The following is a 20,572-nucleotide window of genomic DNA, read 5'->3' as shown; positions in this document are numbered from 1 at the left end:
AAAATTTCTACCATTGCAGTTTGTACCTTTAAGGACATGATTTGTACCATTGGACACCAAAATGTACATTTGGTTTTTAAAGCCTGCAGATCCAATATTGTACTTTTATCAAAGGTACAAATGTGATCCATGAAGGTACGACTACAATGTCAACATACTTAACTGTGTCAAAAATGCTTACCAAAATGCTTATTTAAAATACCTTAAATGTTTAGTTTACAATATCTTTAGTTTTATGTTTTACCAGTTGTTTTGTATTATTGTGTTATAGAACTTATTAATTAATGTTTAAAAGTTTCTTTAAACATATGATTTTAAATGACGATTCTTGTTTTAATTTGGAAATTGTTCACAAAGTCACTTTGCCTTTCCAGTCATATTTATATTCATGGGTATTGTAACAAAGTAGATGTTCAACACTTTTGTACCTATTATATGGGAACAATTTTGTACCTTCATTTCAGTTGTACTCTAAAGGTAAACAGAACAGTATCGTAAGAGGTCTTAGTTTTATTTAAAAAAGACACAAAACTGTTCCTTAAGGAACATTATTTTTACCACTGTGCATCTTTTTTTTCTAAAAGTGTATAAAGCGCTACCCATGAATCACAAAAAAACACAGATGATTCACAAAATACAGGAAACTAGAGGTATGGACTCGAGTCAATAGCCGCGTTTCCACTATCGCGCCTAAAGCGAGCGAGCCAGGGCGAGCCAAGGCCAGTGGGGTTTCCACTGTCACTTCCGGGGCCTGATCGGGCCAAAGCGGGGCTTTCTTGGGGCCAGCGGCCGGCCTTTTTCGGCCCGCCGAATACCTTGGGCCAAGGAGGGCCAGCTGGGGCTTCAGGGCGGAGAGAAAGGAGAGGCGGGCAGTTTTCTGATCGCACATGAGTACATGCGCCAAACAAATAAAGAAATAAGGGAAATAAAACATCTAGCCTTATAGTCTGGGGTCTTTTTGCGTATGATCACCCTTATGTTTCCCTTTTAAATGTAAGGCTGCTGCATAAAATAATAAAGTAGTTTTAATTTATAGTGACGTTCTTTGCTGCGTCCTCCTTTATGTTTCAATAACGCATAATAATCTTTACACCATATTAAAAACACATCAGACAGTAAACGTTTTCGAGAGTTTTTGTCAAGTTTAAAATGTTTGTTTGTTTGTGCACGTTTAGATGCCTGTATGTGTGTGTGAGACCGGGCAAAAGCGCTCCTTCACAGCTCTGTTATGCCGCGAGCGGCTTTTTTCTTTATTTATTTTGGAGATAATACACATATAAATACAACAGAAAGACATAAACTTAACAAAATACGTGCCCACTTTCGTAGACTTTAAACAATATATTGTCATATCTTGATAAAATAGCCTAAGGTAGCCTATATTGAAATATAATTTAAAGAATTACAAATATCGGATATATATATATAATCACATTAAATAAATTAACCAATATAAAATAAACAAAAGCTAACTATAACAATGTAGGTAGCCTATATACAATACATAAATCAAACCGTTTTAAAGCCACATATAGCCTAACTTTCATTTTGCAAAGACCTGTCTGAAAAAAAAAAAAAAGATTTTCGATATTTTTTAAAAACAATAAACACCGGAGAAGGTTTGAAATATTTATATAAAGTAAATATTTATGTAAGTAAATATTTATAAAGTATTTGGATACGATGATATTAATCAAATCGCGCAAACAGAGCATTATTTGAGTGAGTGAAAGCAGAATCTCCTATACCTTTTTTTCTGTCACTCAGTCCTGCGCAGCACTCGCTGCTTTAAACGCATATGGGGGAAGTCCAAACACAAAATGTGTTCCATATCCTCAAACAACTGTTTATGTTTTTATTTGACGTGGTTAAATTTATAAATGAAACTTTAAATGATGCGTTTTAGTGAATAGCTGCCGAGCGCAACAAATATGGCTATATTTTATTAGGCTACTCGCTCTTGTGCTGAAAACTTAACACGACTTCTATCAAAACGAGGATGTTAAAAAATACATGCCATATCGAGTTATAAAGGAGAATTTCTGTGGCTTTATATTATGGATGTGTGCGCTCTCTGTGTTGGGTCCCTGCGTTAGTGGCGAGAGCAGTCCATGCACAATGCAGTCGGTCGGCGAGTAAACAAATGTAATGAATGGAAATACACAGGTCTGTGCGTATAGATATATAATGTACTGCTGTACAGTAACGTGTCGTTTGTTTGTTTCGGTTGTCTTCATTTTAATGGTTTCGTTTCGTGATGATTTATGGTGTGCTTTATCTGCCTCATTCCCGCTGAAGTGGGCGGGTTGTGTGACGTTTGATTCGGGGACGTTCTGTGGGCGGTGTTTGCGTGACGCGCTGTGAGCTTTAGCCCGACAGTGGAAACGCGACATGATTTCAGCCTCATTTCTCAACCTCCCGGGCTATTGGCCCGCCCCGGCCCGATTAAAGCCCTGGCTCGCACTGGCCCGATAGTGGAAATGCGGCTAATGACTTGCAGCTTGAATATGACTCAAGTTTCAAACTTGATTAAGAAAAATTGGAACTCAAATTGGACTTATCTATTTTGTCTCAGGACTTGACTAGAGACCTGAATGCAAAGGCTCGAGACTTACTTGTGACTTAATTACTTGGTGAATGACTTGATTTCATGGTTAATGAATTTGACTCAATTATTGAACTGATCTGAATCAAGCTAAATATCGACACTATCCTCCTTTAGACCTCTTTTACAGCACAATTTAAAATCATCTCATACTTGTAGTTTTCATTATTGACTATTTTTTCTGTTTATTACAGAGAGGCCACTTTTAAAACAATGCGTTCTTTATAATGTGATGTAAATAAATACATCTTAATGTGACACTTATTTAGATTAAAATATCATATAGCTATACATCAAAGTAAAATATGAACTGCACAATTCTGCTTGAGGCTATTGTTAAACAGACCCTCGCATTCAGTCCGAACCAACTGAAACATTAAAAATCATGTGACTGCTCTGTTTGCTGTAGTACAAAAGTGGACTTTACAAAGAGCGCAGTGATGAGAGGTCTTTATTTTCCTCGGCCCCTGACCTTGGCTCAGCAGCACAAATGAACTCATTAGTGAATCAGAAAGAGAGGGATGACCCAGCTGCACATGACTCTCGTTCCGCTTTAACACTAACTCAACAACATGGCCATCCATGACCCCGGGTAAGCACTGGACACTTTATACTGACATCCATAGGCCTTCTGCATTTTATTGTGTAATATTTAATGAACACTCTTTATATATCTGGATAGTTGCATGTAATTTTTTTTTCAATTTAGTTAAATTGTGAGCATAATTAAATTAAAACTAAGGCTCAATATTTGATATATGGGTGACGCAGTGGCGCAGTAGGTAGTGCTGTCGCCTCACAGTAAGAAGGTTGCTGGTTCGAGCCTCGGCTAGGTCAGTTGGCATTTCTGTGTAGAGTTTGTTCTTGTGGGTTTCCTCCCGGTGCTCCTGTTTCCCCCACTGTCCAAAGACATGAGGTACAGGTGAATTGGGTAGGCTAAATTGTCCCTAGTGTATGAGAGTGTATGGATGTTTTCCAGAGATGGATAGGTTGGCGGTTCATTCTGCTGTGGTGACCCCAGATTAATAAAGGGACTAAGTCGAAAAGAAATATATATATATATATATATATATATATATATATATATATATATATATATATATATATATATATATATATATATATATATATATATAAAACCCAAAGTACAATGGCTGAACATGTTGGTGCATTGCCTACAAGGCTATTGGTGGCAACTTTATTTAATAATAAAAAATAATTTAAAAAAATGGATAGGAAAATCTATCCTGAATATATTATATTGCAAGATGAGAATTTTGCTCACAAATATTTACTGGAACATAAAAAAATCACAAATTTTGATTTTCTTGCAAAACACAGCAATATGTGGGATTTTATTGATATATTTTGTCACAAATAATCATAATTTTATTAAAACTTGGGGCCCTATCATACACCCAATGCAATGTGGTACAGTACATGTTTGGCCCAATGTGTTGGTATTTTCAGACCAACGCAACCTTAATTTTCCTGTTTTTTGCTAAGTTGTTAAAGAAGCAAATCTATTTGCGCCGTTTTGTGGACTCATGGGTGTTCCAGGTAAAAAAAGGAGGTGTGTTAAGGTGCATTGTTTGCAAATTGCTATTTTGTGGAACTAAAATAGACTGAGCAGTTGACCAGCTGAAAGCTGGTCTAAAGTCCAGCGCAGAGATTAAAATATTGCAAAAAATATTATTTATTGCATGCAGTAAATAAAAAAAAAACACTGCCTCCATGCCTTCATCTGGCGGGGGTTTTTTTCAGTTTATTCATGACAACTTGCTTTTGTATAATGTTATTAGTACTATTAGTAGTATTTATTATTTGCATATTCATATTTGTTTTATTAAAAACAAGCTTAGATTTGTCCAACTGTCAGGTTTTGGACAATGGGGCATAGGACGTGTGTTTGGATTTGACCCAGTTCATGACCACACTTCGTTTTTATTGTTCATTTATTCATTTGATGGAAATTAGAACCGAATTTAAAAATAGTTTTGAAACAAATCTTTGCACTTAACAAACAAAATTAGATATGTAGGCTAATGGATGTCTTCGGTGAAGTGAGTTTTTCGGTTTCTTTATCCACAAAAGTGAAGGAATAAAGTAAATAGTAAAAATGAAGACAAAGAGAAAGTAAAGTGTGGAAGAGAAAGGCCGAATGGAGGAGGCTCATTCTTTATCCTCGTGCAGATGGTCTGTTTAAATGTTTTCTTGCTAATGAAGCCTTCAATTTTTCCACTTACAAAGTCCGCCATGTAAATAACAAATGCACAATGGCGCGACACAACTGACTCCTAAAGGGAATGGGAGAAGAGACTCTGATTGGTTTAATGCATGTTATGCTCAAAACACTCTCATAACTCATAAGGAGAATAAGCACAACCCTGTTAAACTATGCGCCGTGGCACAAAGCATCTTTTTCCGTCCTTAAAATAGCAAAAGTTAGTTTGGACACACCATTAATGCTTTGGCGCCCTGCGCTTTAGACTTTGCGCCTAGATCATTAAAATAGAGCCTATAGTCATGAATTAATAAGTCAGTCATACATTAATAAGTAATTCTAAATAATTACTTTTTTAACCTTATCTTAGCATACATAGTCAAGCAGATAAATCATGAATCCTGAATCTCGTTAAATATTTTCAGTTGGAATAAATGTGGAAAACCTGTTGACTGGACTGTGATTCTCATCATCTCATGACTTTAAATAGATGCTCTGATGAATATGGACACTGTAAACATCATAATTCTAACGTACTACGTTCAGACTCAGACTGTAGTGTTTATGTCTGATATAAAAAGCTCATCATGCTCCACTTTTTGCCTTTCGGTGAACATTTGAGTCAGTGACGTGCTCAAATATAACTCCTACTTGTCTAAGAATAGATGTGCAGTCAGACTATTCATAGCAGTGGCTGTTACCTCAGTATAGTGAGTATCGTTGTTAAAGGGCTGTGCCTTTGCTGCCATGGAAATAAGAGCCTTCTGTTCCTGTTTTTCTTCTATTTTCTCTCTCTAGCTTGACGTCAGCGTAGGACTGAAGTGCGCAGCTCAGCCCAGGGTACGCACCATGCTTTAGTCATGTCTGTCTGCAGAAGAGCCCATCAACGTCGGCTTTGTGCACGGACGACAGCCTCGGGCCAGAAAACACTGTTTTCTCTCGGGCTTTTACAAGGAAGATACAAATATATCTGTCAGTCGCTAAAAGATCCACCCCACAGAAACAATGGCCCCTTGATGACTTCATAAAGTGGGTGATTATTGCTCACTAACTTTCTTCTCATCACCGTTCTTGAATTGTGCCATTGTTTTTTTTTAACCTCGTATTCAGTTAGTGAGCGTTTTTTTGGCACGAGGGAACTGTAAACACTGCCACATGTAAGAACAGGACTCACTGAAAACACAGACCGGCTATTCAAGCCTTCTGTACAGCATGATATGTTCTCAGAAAAAGGCTGATAATCAGCAGTCGTTTATGATTCTGTCATCATTTACTCACCCTTATGTCGTGACAATCCCAGAAGTCTTAAAGGGCACCTATCATGCAAAACCAACGTTTGGAAGCTTTTTAGACAGAAAAGTGTGTAAGAATACTACTATACAACAGTGGCATAAACACATCGTCTATTTCCTGAAATTAAACCAGGAATTAAAGTGACGCAGTGGTGCAGTAGGTAGTGCAGTCACCTCACAGCATGAAGGTCGCTGGTTTGAGCCTCGGCTTGGTCAATTAGCATTTCTGTGCGGAGTTTGCATGTTCTCCTCACGTTCGCATGGGTTTCCTCCGAGTGCTCTGGTTTCCGCCACAAGTCCAAAGACATGCAGTACAGGTGAATTGGGTGAGGTAAAATTGTCCATAGTGTATGTCTGTGAATGAGAGTGTATGGATGTTTCCCAGAGATGGGTTGGTGGTTAATTCCGCTGTGGCGACCCTAGATTAATAAAGTGACTAAGCTGAAAAGAAAATGAATGAATAAACCAGGAATAGGCAGCAGTGGGTAGCGCTGTCGCCTTACAGCAAGAAGATCGCTGGTTTGAGCCTCGGCTGGGTCAGATGGCATTTCTGTGTTGAGTTTGCATATTCTCCCTGTGTTTGCGTGGGTTTCCTTTGGGTGCTCCGGTTTCCCCCCACAAATCCAAAGACATGTGCTAGGATAAAATGGCAGTTCATTCCACTGTGGCGACCCCAGATAAATAAAGGGACTAAGAAAATGAAAAGAATGAAAAAGAAAATGAATGAATGAATGAATGAATAAACCAGGATTCAAAACCAACTTATATAATTGTATAAGTGCCCAGCAATATTGATTAACTGCCATGTATTATCATGTCTCAGTATTAACATGTATTAACATCTCCACAAGGCAGGATTGGCAAAGAGACTGGGATGAAACGATGAATCTTTTCCAACCATCTGTGTTCCAGCTTCACCACAAGAAGCAAATAATGATACACTGTATTTTTATAGCATTTTAAACTAATCGTCATGTTAATCATGACAATATAATCTCTATTTAGTTCATAAGCACTCAAATCATCTTCACAGACGCACAAACACAACAGGAGTTATGGTTTGTGGATATTAAAGCATGGTTATTTTGTACAGTGGCTATAATGGGCCTCCTTACAGCTTGTTTACTTGTAGGGCATCCTGTAACATTTGCCAAGAGAGGATGTGCAAAAACACATACGCTTAACACAACTCTACAAAAACTATTAACTATTTGTAAACCTCCTGGTAACTTTGGTATTTGTGACTGTCTCTCTGCTTCATCAGTTTCTGAATTGATGTCTCATCTGACATTGGGTTTCCTTCTGATGCAGATTTGTCAGAACAGTGAGCAGAGAGAACCAGCTCATTTGCATTTAAAGCCACAAGCGCAAAACGGCTTATATTCCCTCTAACCTCAAAATTTTCAATTTCAACAGGGTATAATAAATGACCTGGCAGGTATTGTAAACTGAAACTTTACAGACACGTGCTAGAGACACCAAAGACTTACTTTACATCATATAAAAAGGGGCACAATTTAAACTTCACAACACAAATGTAGATATTTTGTACTCTGAGATATTTCTGTCCTTCCAATAAAACCCATATCAAAGCCAAATTCTTACACACCAATAAGTTCATTATGAGGAAATAAAGAATGTATGAATCAAGCAGTTTGACTCTGAAGTCTATTAATGGACATGACTGCTATTCTTGATTTAACAGATTTGATTTTGGCAAGTATTCACATATAAACATTGATGAGTGATAATAAACACAACCACTCTTCGAACATGCTGGTGTGACATGCATGAATAAACTTCATTGGTTCTCACTTATAAAGCAAGCATGTTCAAACCTTTGTTACAGCTGCCATTTGTGCTGGAATTAATATTTAAACTGACATTGACTCACTTTTCTTCAGCGTAGTCCCTAATTCATCAGGTGTCACAGCGGAATGAACTGCCAGTTATTCTAGCATATGTTTTATGCAGTGGATGCCCTTCCAGCTGTAACCTGTCACTGAGAGTACATGAAATCATAAACCCCCAGTGCTGCGAAACACCCATACACTCTCTCAGTCACACACACACACACACACACACATACACACACACTCACACTACGATTTAGTTTATCCAATTGACCTACTATATATCATCTTTGGACTATGGGGGAAACTGGAACATCAGGAGGAAATCAACACAGAGAACATGCAAATACAGAAATGTCTCCTGGCCCAGCTGGGACTTAAACCTGCAATCCAATTTCATTCATTCATTCATTCGTTCATTCATTTATTCCTTCATTCATTCGTTCATTTGTTCATACCTTCGTTTGTTTGTTCAATCATTCATTCATTCGTTCATTCATTCATTCATTCGTTCGTTCATCCATTCATTCATTTATTCATTCACTCATTCCTTCGTTCATTTGTTCATTCATTCATTCATTCATTCATTTCTTTTCAGCTTAGTCCCTTTATTAATCAGGGCTTCCACAGCAGAATAAACCGCCAACTTATCCAGCATATGTTTTTCGAAGCATATCCAGTGTATGTTTGCAGCCGCAACCCAACTCTGGGAAACACTCATACACTCTTGCATTTACACACATACACTATACAGCCAATTTAGCTTACCTAATTCACCTATAGCGCATATCTTTAGGCTGTGGGGGAAACTGGAGCACCTTGAGGAAACCCACACGAACATGGATAAAACATACAAACTCCACACAGAAATGCCAACTGACCAAGCCAGGGCTCGGACCAGCGACCTTCTTGCTGTGAGGCGATCATGCTATCCACTGCACCACCATGACGCCCCAAACCAATTTCATAAGTTTAAAATCTCAATATATTTCCCCTTGAACTATTTGTGTATACATTAAAATCTCTAAACACTCTAAAAATGCTGGGATTTTTTTTACACAACACCAGGCCAAATATGGACAAACTCAACATTTGGTTTGTAAATGTAGTTAAATGTATATTAAATGTAGTTTAAATTTAATGCAAAAGTTAATAAAATGTTGGGTTTATCCATATTTGACCCAAGATTAGGATAATACGAAGCGGCAAGTGGCTAAGTGGTTTGCAGGGTTGCCTTACAGCAAGAAGGTCATGGGTTTCAGTCCCGGCTGGACCAGGAGGCGTATCTTTCTGGAGTTTGCATGTTCTCTTTGTGTCTGTATGGGTTTCCTTTGGATGCTTGTTTCCCCCACAGTCCAAAGACCATAGTGTGTGATTGAGAGTGTGTGTGTATGTTTCCCAGCACTAAGGGTTATACTCTCAGTGATGGTTGCAACTGGAAGGGCTTCTGCTATATAAAACCATTGCCAGAGTCACTGATGGTTTATTCTGCTGTGGTAAACCCTGATAAAGCAGGGAATAGGCAGAAGGAAGGTGAATTAAATCTGCTGAATCAAGATAAGAAGCGTCCACTAAAAAGACTTGATAAAATGCTTGATTCATTTGTAATTTTTTCTCTAATAACAAACAAAGCGGGCAGCACAGTGGCTTAGTGGTTAGCACTGTTGCCTCACAGCAAGAAGGTCGCTGGTATGAGTCCCAGCTGGGATAGTTGGCATTTCTGTTTGGAGTTTGCACATTTTTCCTAGATTTGTGTGGGTTTCCTCAGGGTGCTCCTGCTTCCCCTATAATCCACAGACATGCGCTAGCATCGCTACGGGTGAATTGAATAAACTAAACTGTCTGTAGTGTAAGTGTGTGAATGAGTGTGTATAGATGTTTCCCAGTACTGGGTTGCAGCTGGAAGGACATCCGTTGTGTAAAACATTTGCTGGAAAGGTTGGCGTTTTTTTCCGATGTGGGACCCCTATAAAGGACTTAGCTCAAAGAAATTTAATGAATGAACTAAGTGAATCAATACAATGTTAATACAATTAAGCATACTATCAGGAGTGTAAAATATGAACATATATTTTAACAGTATTTTCTATTTATTTTCACACAGTGCATGGTGCCGAGCTGCTTCCCTCATGCTGCTTACATTTAAACTTGTTTTAAACTTAACACCTTGATAAATTACAAATTATGTATTGTAATTGAAGATAAAGTGCATTGGTCATTTGCATAAACACGCCCAAATCATATCCATATAAGGGCTTTCCTCACATCTCTTTCTTCCTTGGCTTGAAGTCTTTCATCGCTCTTGTTGAATACGCGTTCTCTGCGGACGTGCTTTCTCGCAGATCCTCAGGCAATCCCAAACGTGTCATTCTCGAACCCGGTTCAAGCACACCTTTTATACAGATGCAGATTACAGACGTAACATTAGCAGCTGCAAAAATATCTGTGCTGCCTGTTATTCAAGAAACCTAGCCGAACGAGCTATGCTAATCCACTGTTTATTATGAAAGATGAAGTTCACACGCGTGCTTTCAGCTATTATCTATTTTTCTGAAATGAAATATGAATAATAATAATAATAATAGTCGATAAAAGTTTTTAGTAAATTATATTTTGTACGCCTCTTCCACTCACACATCCGTAGCTAATAGTGATCATACGCACTGTTCAGTTTATGAATTAGGCTAAACCCCAAACTAAACCGGTTGGTCAGATTAAAAAGACAATGTCTCTTCAGAAGACACGCAGGATCAAATAGCTCACTTTATGGATTTATTTGGAATATATTTATTTATTCGGCGTTTTTGGTGAAAATGCTTTCAACGGAGGGTTCCGAATGTTTTATTTGGACCGACGTAAAATGGTGTTGTTTTAATTTTGAGGAGAAGCAGCTCTTTAAGGATAAGGATACTAGTGCAAGTCATACACATGTCTTAGTCATCCATTCCACATTATTCATTTCATCTTACTAAAATTGAAGCTGGATTCTCCTCAGACGTCTTCGCTGGAAATTTAAGGGAACATCATGGCATGAGTCAGTGCAGTAGCCTAGTCTAGTGGGAAATGAGAACACACCCCAAGTCAGACGTGGGGTCTGTCACGCGCTGAGGGGGCAGACTCTCTTGGCGACTGCCTGCAAAGGTAATAAAGACAAAGGCATGGTATGTAATCTCGGCGATGCTGTGCCCTGCAGGCAGCCTGGCCTTTCACACTCACCAAAGAAAAGGTCAGTGTGGTCAAAATGATCAAGCTATTTCTCTCTCTTTTTTGTATTTTGATATTCTGAAAAACAGCACGAGTGTGTGACTCATAATATCTGTGCATGTATTTATGTCAAGGCTATAAATGCATTGATTGTTCTATTGAAAGATATTATTAGGCCAGTGTTTTTTTTGTGTGAATTCAGAATCAGTGAGAGAGACTGCCAACCAGTTTATAGTCTTGTTGTGATTTGTCTGCTCATAGATTCTTCTTCATCCCCTTGTGCAGAATAGTTATCAGCTGAGCTGTGTGTATTTGAGAAACAGATAAGGAGCCTCTTACTTTTGTACACATTGTGCTGTGTCTAGGGCACATGATTTATGATGCAGAATTGCAGATGGGGGGAAAAAGACAGGTGTCAATATGTGAAGAGTGAGTGAGGTTTCTTTACCATGAATCATAAATGCCTGTTGTCCCTTAACACAATCATAATCCTTCTCTTCCTTATTGTGTGTTGAAATAACATGTGAAATGATAATACTTAGCTATTCCAACAAGGAAGCAAAAATATTTTTAACTAATTTGCTATTTTATGACCATCTGTGTGAAATGAACACATGCTAGTGCACGTGACAGCTTTTCTTTTGTAATCTGGCATTAAAAAACACAACAGGAAGTGCACTTTGAAATTAAGCATAACATTTATTTCATAACGAAAGGTAAACATGTGCAAATTCATAAATAAAACCAAATATATTACTCGTTTTAAAATGACAGTGTTATGCATAAATAAATTAAAGAAAAATTCAGTCTTTAAATAGCAGTCACTTTTTGAAAGCAGAGCTTCTCCGCTGTAGACCTACACTATTGTCAGGTCTGAGTCATGTGTTATTCATTCACATCCCACGTGGAGTGCAAAGCGTAGCCATACGCTGCTGTCTGGAAATATCCCCTGGATTCCTTGCTGCATCCTTTCAGAGCTACAACACAGTCCACCGACCACCCAGATGCTCCTTTGGTCTGTCCAGAGGAGCGATAACACCGATCATGCATTATGAGGTACCTGGACAATTGTCTCTAGTTTCCTCTGACACTTAGAATTCCATAAACATGGAGGCAGAAGCTCCAGAAAGGACTATTGGACAGTCCTCTTGAATTGATGAGCATGTCCTCACAGGTGAAGGACAACATCAATATTCCATTTCTCTTCAGCACATTTCAGTGCACGACACCTCAGCGCTCTTGCAGAGCAATAGAAGGCACCCACTGGTTCCTGCAGCGGCTTTCCTTGCAGTAACTTCCCACCTCCTTCAGCTTGAGATGCTCGGCTTGGGGGTTCTATGAGATGGAAAGAAATATGATTAGGATTTCATATCTTTTATAATAGCTTGTTTATTCATTTCCAGATTGACTTAATGGAGTGTATTGCGAAGGAGGTGCAAAGATGCTATTTTTCCTATGAATATTTTTCTAGCAAAAACACTTTAAGCAGAATCCATACTGTTAACAATTTCCTCTTGAATCTACAGTAACTCACTGCAAATCAGTTACAGCAAAAATACTGTATTTACATTTACAGCACCATCTATCTTGCTGTAGCCTACATGTATTTACAATATTGAATATCTTAATTGTAGAATATGGTCATTTTCACAACTTTTAAATACAGTAGTATATGGCATAACTGTCCTACAGTAAAATACAGTTAATATTAAGAGTTAAATATTCTATCATTTACAAAAATTGTTAAAAGTGCAATTGTGCGTGTTCTGATATGCTTCCCACAACAGTATAGGTGGAAAAACTAGTCGGACAAAAGTTGGTGAAATGTTAAAACTGATATTATTCATTAGTTAATGCAGATATAGCCTATAACAACAAAAAATGTCCACTTAATAAGCGTAAATCGGCATTGCACCCCTTCACCCACGGTGATGCTACGTCGCATGCTGTGTTTATGTGCTAGCTAATAAGCGTAAGATACTTACAGTAACAAGTATGCAGTGAAGGTCTCTTGGTTCATTGGCGTTATTGTCAGTGGACAGAGGCTCTTCGAGAACCTGTGCCAGACGCCTCATGCCGGACACGCGCACAATGTTGATGTCGATGTCGCAGCAGAAGGCTTGGATGAGCGTGAAGTGGATCTGAAGCGCAACATCATTCTCGTCCTCCTCATCGGTGGCTAGAACGCACAGCACCACGCTGTCTGGATCCCTGAAGAAGTTGACAAACGCAGTTAATTCAATGCTCAGTTCGGTTTTTACAGCTTGGTCTAGTGCAAAGCGCTGAATATTATGTTTAAATGAATAAAATACTTACACATTCATGAGTTGTGCAGACTCGTAGACTCCAACTGTCAGACAGTTTTGTCGCTGTGCAGCCATCAGCAGCTCCTCCAGAGCTTCACTCACTGTCTCCATTCTTTACAAAAAACAAAATAATTATCAGTTTTAGTTTACGAACGCTTCAAATGAACATTTCGTTGAGCCTGAAATAATACAAAATCATCCACTTACTTTCTCTCAGTGCTGTTGCATCCAACAACCTCCTCCAGAGTCATGTTTATCCGTAAAGTGTTTATAATCCACAACTGGAAATTCCACCAAATAGTAGGTATAATTCCACAGAATAAGTCGATGTTGTGTGGCAGTAGTAATCCACAGAGGTTTCGTGTGGGTTTTCTCTCTCTCGTAGATACCTCTTGCTGCGACACTGTCTCGACTCGTGTTTGACTTGAGCTGTGGACGCCGGTGTTTTTATAACAGGATCAGCGTAGTAGGCGTGGTTGAAACTGCAGCCGAGACGAAACCTCATGCCAAGCAGGTTTCTATGGATGGAGTCTCATGTATTGTGTCAAAGACAGTTGTTTTCTGTTAGGAATGATCAAGGTGAGAATAGCCGCAGTGAAATCTTGCAATAATTTATTGTAAATAAAAACTCATGAATACTGAGAGGTGGCTGCTGAATGCTGATATATATATATATATATATATATATATATATATATATATATATATATATATATATATATATATATATATATATATATATATATATAATTATAGACATTATATAAAAATATTGCAAACTATTATTTGAAAATAGGGCTAATATAATTTTAATGTACATTTTAAAATAATATAGAACATTGGCATCGTAATATTTGCGCATTCGTGGACTGCTGCATGCACGTTTGCAGTGATGCTCTAAAATAAAAATAAACAACAACATATATTAAATATAAAATAAGAGAAAAAAGATTATAGCTGTGTAAATAAAAAATATAAAGGCCCATATTTTGCATTTTCATTCTAAAACAATGCTTTTGGAAAAAGTTTCAAATACATTAATTTGCACATAGAATAATAGGTTATATATATTGTATTAATATATAATTATAATATAGCCTACTAATATGTAATAATAATAATAATATATTAGACGTCGTAATATTAACAAACATTCATGAACTGCTAAATGCAAACGGTTGCATTAAAAGCTGCAGAATAAATCAAATATGTAGGCCTTTATTGATTATTGTAATAACTTAAAAAAAACTCAAATATTTAATCTTACTTTAATATTAAATATAAGTAATATTACTATATGTATAATAACATACTGACTGAATTTGGAATATATTATGGCTTAATGCAAAAGTCAAGCAATTGTCATCATAACTATTTTGAAGATGCTTTATTATATGAGTCTTTCCTTAGTCCGGCGCTCCATCTGGCGGTGAGATCGGTGGAGATCCTTAGCTCAAGGTGCGGGACATGTGCGGGCATGTGGCCTCCTGTACTACCTCACAAATTAAGGTGATCACGAAGCTAGTCATTCTCTGATTACATTAAAACTAATAACTAGTTTCGACAAAATCTAACGTCCGAAATTCCCTTGGTTTCGACGATTATGCTCAGCTATAGCCTAACATGACCTTACATTGTTCAGCTGTGATAATGTGTTACAGCAAAATAGAGATGAGCTGCGAATTGGGGGTTACCTGATTGTCAGAGAATCGTCGTTTTGCATGATTATCTGTTAAGGGAAGCTGTGATTACATCAGTTGAGCGAGATTATAGTTTAACAAAGTTTGTAGCACCATAGATCAACATTTGACAACGTGTTTATCATCTTAATCAATTTCAAGTATCATTAATACCCTGCTAGTTAATTAAACTCTTTAGCGTAAGATGATGATTTAGCATGACCACGAGGGGCGGTCATCTTTGAATTGAATTTTTATTTGACAGATTTTAGACAAGAAAGACAAAAAATCCCATACATTTTGAAATGAAACGAGATAAAACAAGGATAAAAACACAATAAAGCCCTGGGCTTGTTTCCATTTTGGCCCTCGTTGTTAAAAAACAATGTATGGCTGCAAAATACAGTTGATGCATAAAACAAACAGTGCCTACACATTTTAAAACAGGAACAAAATTATTCATAAATACATTTATTTATTCATTTATTTTCTTTTCGGCTTAGTTTCTCTATTAATCAGGGGTCACCACAGTGGATTGAACCGCCAACTTATCCAGCATGTTTTACACAGTGAATGCCCTTTCAACTATTCACAATATAAAAACATATAAAATAAAACATCTTCATCCACCATGCAAACTAACTATCCTCATCAAACAACCATCTTTTGATCGCTTTTTTCAACCTCCTTAAGTGTTTTATTTCCTTGATCGATTTTGGTAATGTGTTCCACATGATTGCACTTGTACATAAAAAAACATTTTCCCCACTAGACTTCTAAATTTAAATGAACAAATTTTAAAATCACAACCCCTAGTACTATATGAAGGCTGTTGCCTCACCATTTGATAATAGTTCACCAAATATCTAGGAACCACATTGTTAAACATTTTACGTCTTATTCCCAGTTTAAAAAAACATACTCTTTTACTAACAGTTAACATACCCAATTCTTTAAAAAAAATTCTGTGCAAATGTGCTATAGGTTGATATTTTAAAATTATTCATACTAATTTATTTTGTGCCTTTTGCAATTTTTCCTTTGTACTCTGAGCAGCTACTATACCAAAAAGAGGCTGCATAATCAAAATGGGGTTGAATCAAAACTCCTGACAATAGTTCTAAAGAATGAACATCCAGCAGATCAGCTTGCCTTGCTAAGAATAGGCATGGGCCGTTATAAGATTCTAACAGTTTAATAACCTTGGATAAAAATATCACGGTTTCACGGTATTGTGATATATTATGAAATAAGTAATTTTTAAATGTCTGTTTAAAAAAATCTATAAAAAACTTTTTTACCTTTGAACACAATATATTTTATGTTAAGAAACAATTATAATATTTTGGAGCAGTAAATATGTCAAGCTAAATCATTTAAATTAATCATTGACTTCTGCTGTCTTCATTAGTTTCAAAAACACAGATTTTTTTACCATTTAAAATGGAATCTTTAATGATCTTTTCTGCTGGATTCTATTCTATTGACTTTTTAAAATCGTGGTATACCTTGAAAATGGTTATCGTCCCATGCCTAGCTAAGAACCTAATTTTAGTGATAATTAGCACTGTTTGCACGCTCCATCTGCAAGCCGCCATCTTGTTGTGAATGCAGACCCACCTTCACTGAATATTTCAATAGTTGTAAAATAAAAATGTAATGACAGGATTAAAATGATGTAGTAGTGCATGCAGCCTACACAATTTAAAGGAACAGTTCATCCAAAAATGTACTCGCTACAGTATATACTCACCCTCAAGTGGTTCCAAACCTTCAAACCTTTGAGTTTTGGGTAAACTATGGCTTTAAATTCAGAATGTTTGATTAGACTTTTTGCCAATTATTTTTATAAATATGCACACACTTATTTTTAAAGCAGCTTGATGCTAAATTTGATGCAAAAAATGCAAATTTTTGAATAACATTTTTGAATATATATATGGCTGCATGATATTGGAAAAATCGGACATTGCGATATTTTATTTTGCTGTGATTTATATTACGATATGAATATAATTTCGGCAGATGACCTGAATAGCTCTATTTCGAATAAAATCATTATCTTTGATTGGAATAGTCTTGTAGAGGAGTGAATCAAAGAAATTGCAAGATTAAATAAATAAGATGAAATAAGTAGTCAGATATTAAAGTACAGTAATACAATACTATACGATATTATCATGATATTTTACCCTTGATAATGATAGATCACAATATCAGCAATCACAAATATCAATTGTAAATGAAGAGGGAAAATGGATCAAAAAGTTATAAGATCTATTCCTTTTATTAACAGCACATACATTTCCTAGAATTGCAACATATGTTCAATCCACTATTATGAGAAGCGCGACCTCATGCATGTTGCTATTTTGTCCTGCCCCTATTATTAAATAAATGTCATGTAAAATGTAAACACTGCTCATTCTTCATTGCTGATCAACTATAATAATTCCAACTCCACATTGCAGATACTGAGATGTGACTATTGCAAATGCACACATTGCGATATTGATGCTGAAATAATATATTGTGCAGCCCTAATTTAAGCATACATTGAATGCAATGTATAATGTCTATTTTTTAATATTTGTGAAATATGGGTGATATGAAGTCCCATCATCAACATATTTAAAATACAAACTAAATATTAAAGCAACATATTTATTCGGTATATAATACACTTAATATTATTTTATGTTAAATGACTAAAAACTAACAAATGTGTTTGAAGGATAATTGTATTAAGATTGAAAGTGACATTTATTTAATATATATGGGGCTGTTCTTTGATCCTTTGATCCTTAAATAGAATGTTTTAATATATTAAGGGGCAGCGCGGTGGTGCAGTGGGTAGCGCTGTTGCCTCACAGCAAAAAGGGTGCTGGTTTGATCCTTGGCTGGGTCAGTTGGCATTTCTGTGTGGAGTTTGCATGTTCTCCCCTTGTTTGTGCGGGTTTCTTTCGGGTGCTCCGGTGTCCCCCACAGTCCAAAGACATGCGCTATTTAGGTGAAATGGGTAAGCTAAATTGTCTGTAGTGTATGTGTGTGAATGAGAGTATATGGGTTTTCCAGTGATTGGTTGCGGCTGGAAGGGCATCCGCTGCGTAAAACATATGATGTATAAATGGGCAGTTCATTCCGCTGTGGCGAGCCCTGATTAATAAAGGGACTAAGCCGAAAAGAAAATTAATGAATGAATACACTGAATGACTGTAAATCATGGTAAAATGTATGGTACAGAAGTCTTTATTTTATTTTATTATAAACACACACAAAACTAACAAATAAAGTAAAGTTGTATGTTGCACTGTAGTTTTGATGCTTTAAAAACACTTCACTTTTTTTTTTATTAATCTTCAACAATATATATATATATATATATATATATATATATATATATATATATATATATATATATATATATATTTTTTTTTTTTTTTTCTACATTAAAGTTGAATTCCTCTTCCGTCACTTCTCTCGTAACCCAGACAGACATCTATTGCCTTGGGGTCACTGTCTTGCAGGCGTCTCATTAGTATCTTAAGCAAAGCCACTGACCCTGGTTACTCTACATACATGGCCTCAATCATCTATTCCGCCTCGCCAGATCAGTGTCAATATTGGACTTGACCCAGAATCATCCAGATCATACTATCCTCTGATTTTAGTCTGCCACATATTTTGAGCCAATTTATATATTCATTTAGGCAATTTGTGAGCTTTATTTAAAATGTATTTTGAAAGTAATACTATGTGTTTTATAATGATTTACTTGGGAAGCCAGCTCAGACAACTAGTTTTTTCCTTAAGTCTGACCTCTGGTGGTGTATAAAGGCATTGCAGAGGTTTGTGACCACATAATATAAAATATAGGCTACACTGTATGTATGTAAAACATACATAGATGAAACTAAGTATCAGTATATTAGGCTAGAAAACACTGTTTTAGTTTTTCATAGTCAAATTTCAAATTCTTTAAAGGTTAAGTTTCTAAAAATATTCTCTTTAACCAACTAGAAATTAAGTTAATTTTCAGACAATCATTAATACGCTGGTGTTACAGAACAGGTCTTGTAACAGAACTGGTATAACAGAACAGGTCTGCAAATAATAATATGAAGGCTTATAATATCATGTGAAATGTTTGTTTACAGTAATTACTCCAGTAATAGTAAAAGTTATAAGAGGGACCAGAAAATGTTTTGCTTTTGATCATAATCGGATGTATATTTGGACACATTTCCCAGCAGGCACAGGATGTCAACATGACACCCGATTGACTTTGTACCTCAGCGTTGTGAGACTTTGTATTTTGTTTGGAAATGAAAATCGGGTTGACATCAGAACTCAATGTCAGGCCGACATCAATGTCCAACGTCCAACCTAAAATCAACCAAATCTCAAGGTCTAATGATGTTACAGCTTGATGTTGTGTGGATGCTACCACTATGACATCAATCAGATGTTGGATTTTGGTTGTCATACTTGACGAATAAATGTCAGTATTGGACTTCAATATGATGTTGGTTTAAGATGTTGGCTAGACGTTGGTTTTTGGTCACTTTCCAACAAAACCTAAAATCAATCAAATATCAACGTCATTTGAAGTTGTTATTGGACGTCAAAATAACATCCTTAGACAATGGCTAGACATGAATTTTAGTCAATTGACATCATAACCTAAATCTAACCTAATATTAATGTCTTATGATGTTATGTGGGGCGGCATGGTGGCACGGCACTGTTGCCTCACAGCAAGGTTGTTGGTTCAAGCCTTGGCTGAGTCAGTTGGCATTTCTGTATGGAGTTTGTATGGTTTCCCCGTGTCGGCGTGGGTTTCCTCCAGGTTTTTCTGTTTACCCCCACAATCCAAAGACATGCGCTATAGGTGAATTAAATAAACTAAATTGGCTGTAGTGTATGTGTGTGAAAGCAAGAGTCTATGGTTGTATCCCTGTACTGCGTTGTGGTACTTGGTTTCCCTGTATAGGGTTGCATGCGCTCCGTTCATTCCAATGTATCGACCCCTGATTAACAAAGGGACTGAGCCGAAAAGACTAAGCCTGCTGGATTACATACAAATAGGCCCACACAGAATCTTTGCCTGCAGAAATCCCCAATCTTCAATCCAAAATGCAGATTTTGAATAGCCTATACATTTATTTAGGTTTTTATATTACTGTCAGTAATTTTATTGACTGAAATGCAGATGGTTGGGTGATATATGAACAATTTAATTTGGGAAGTAATATTTTCTGTCTTTTTCTGTATGTAATATATGACAGATCTTTTTTTTTTTTTTTTTTTTTTTTTTTTTTTTTTTACTGTAGTCTTGTTTACCAAACAAATGGTTCTGATTGGATTAGCAATGTAAACCTCAAATAAAATATATGTAAAATTTGTTCA

The 20,572-nt window shown here is 36.5% G+C and overlaps 2 protein-coding genes across 2 annotated transcripts in view; one reads left to right on the top strand and one right to left on the bottom strand.

Moving 5' to 3' along the window:
- The window catches only part of skila (SKI-like proto-oncogene a), a 672,908-nt gene that overhangs the window by 395,617 nt on the left and 256,719 nt on the right, over positions 1 to 20,572 (top strand). The gene's annotated exons all lie outside the window — the stretch shown is intronic.
- gadd45bb (growth arrest and DNA-damage-inducible, beta b) lies at positions 11,858 to 13,905 on the bottom strand. Its single transcript, NM_001012386.2, is given in 4 exon segments — positions 11,858 to 12,513; positions 13,164 to 13,389; positions 13,495 to 13,596; positions 13,692 to 13,905. Coding segments are annotated over 4 exon segments (477 nt in total). The 5' UTR covers positions 13,736 to 13,905; the 3' UTR covers positions 11,858 to 12,408.

Source organism: Danio rerio, chromosome 2 (assembly GCF_052040795.2).
Source record: "Danio rerio strain M-AB ecotype USA chromosome 2, GRCz13ab, whole genome shotgun sequence".
Classification (NCBI taxonomy): domain Eukaryota; kingdom Metazoa; phylum Chordata; class Actinopteri; order Cypriniformes; family Danionidae; genus Danio; species Danio rerio.
This window is presented reverse-complemented; position numbering and strand designations above follow the sequence as displayed.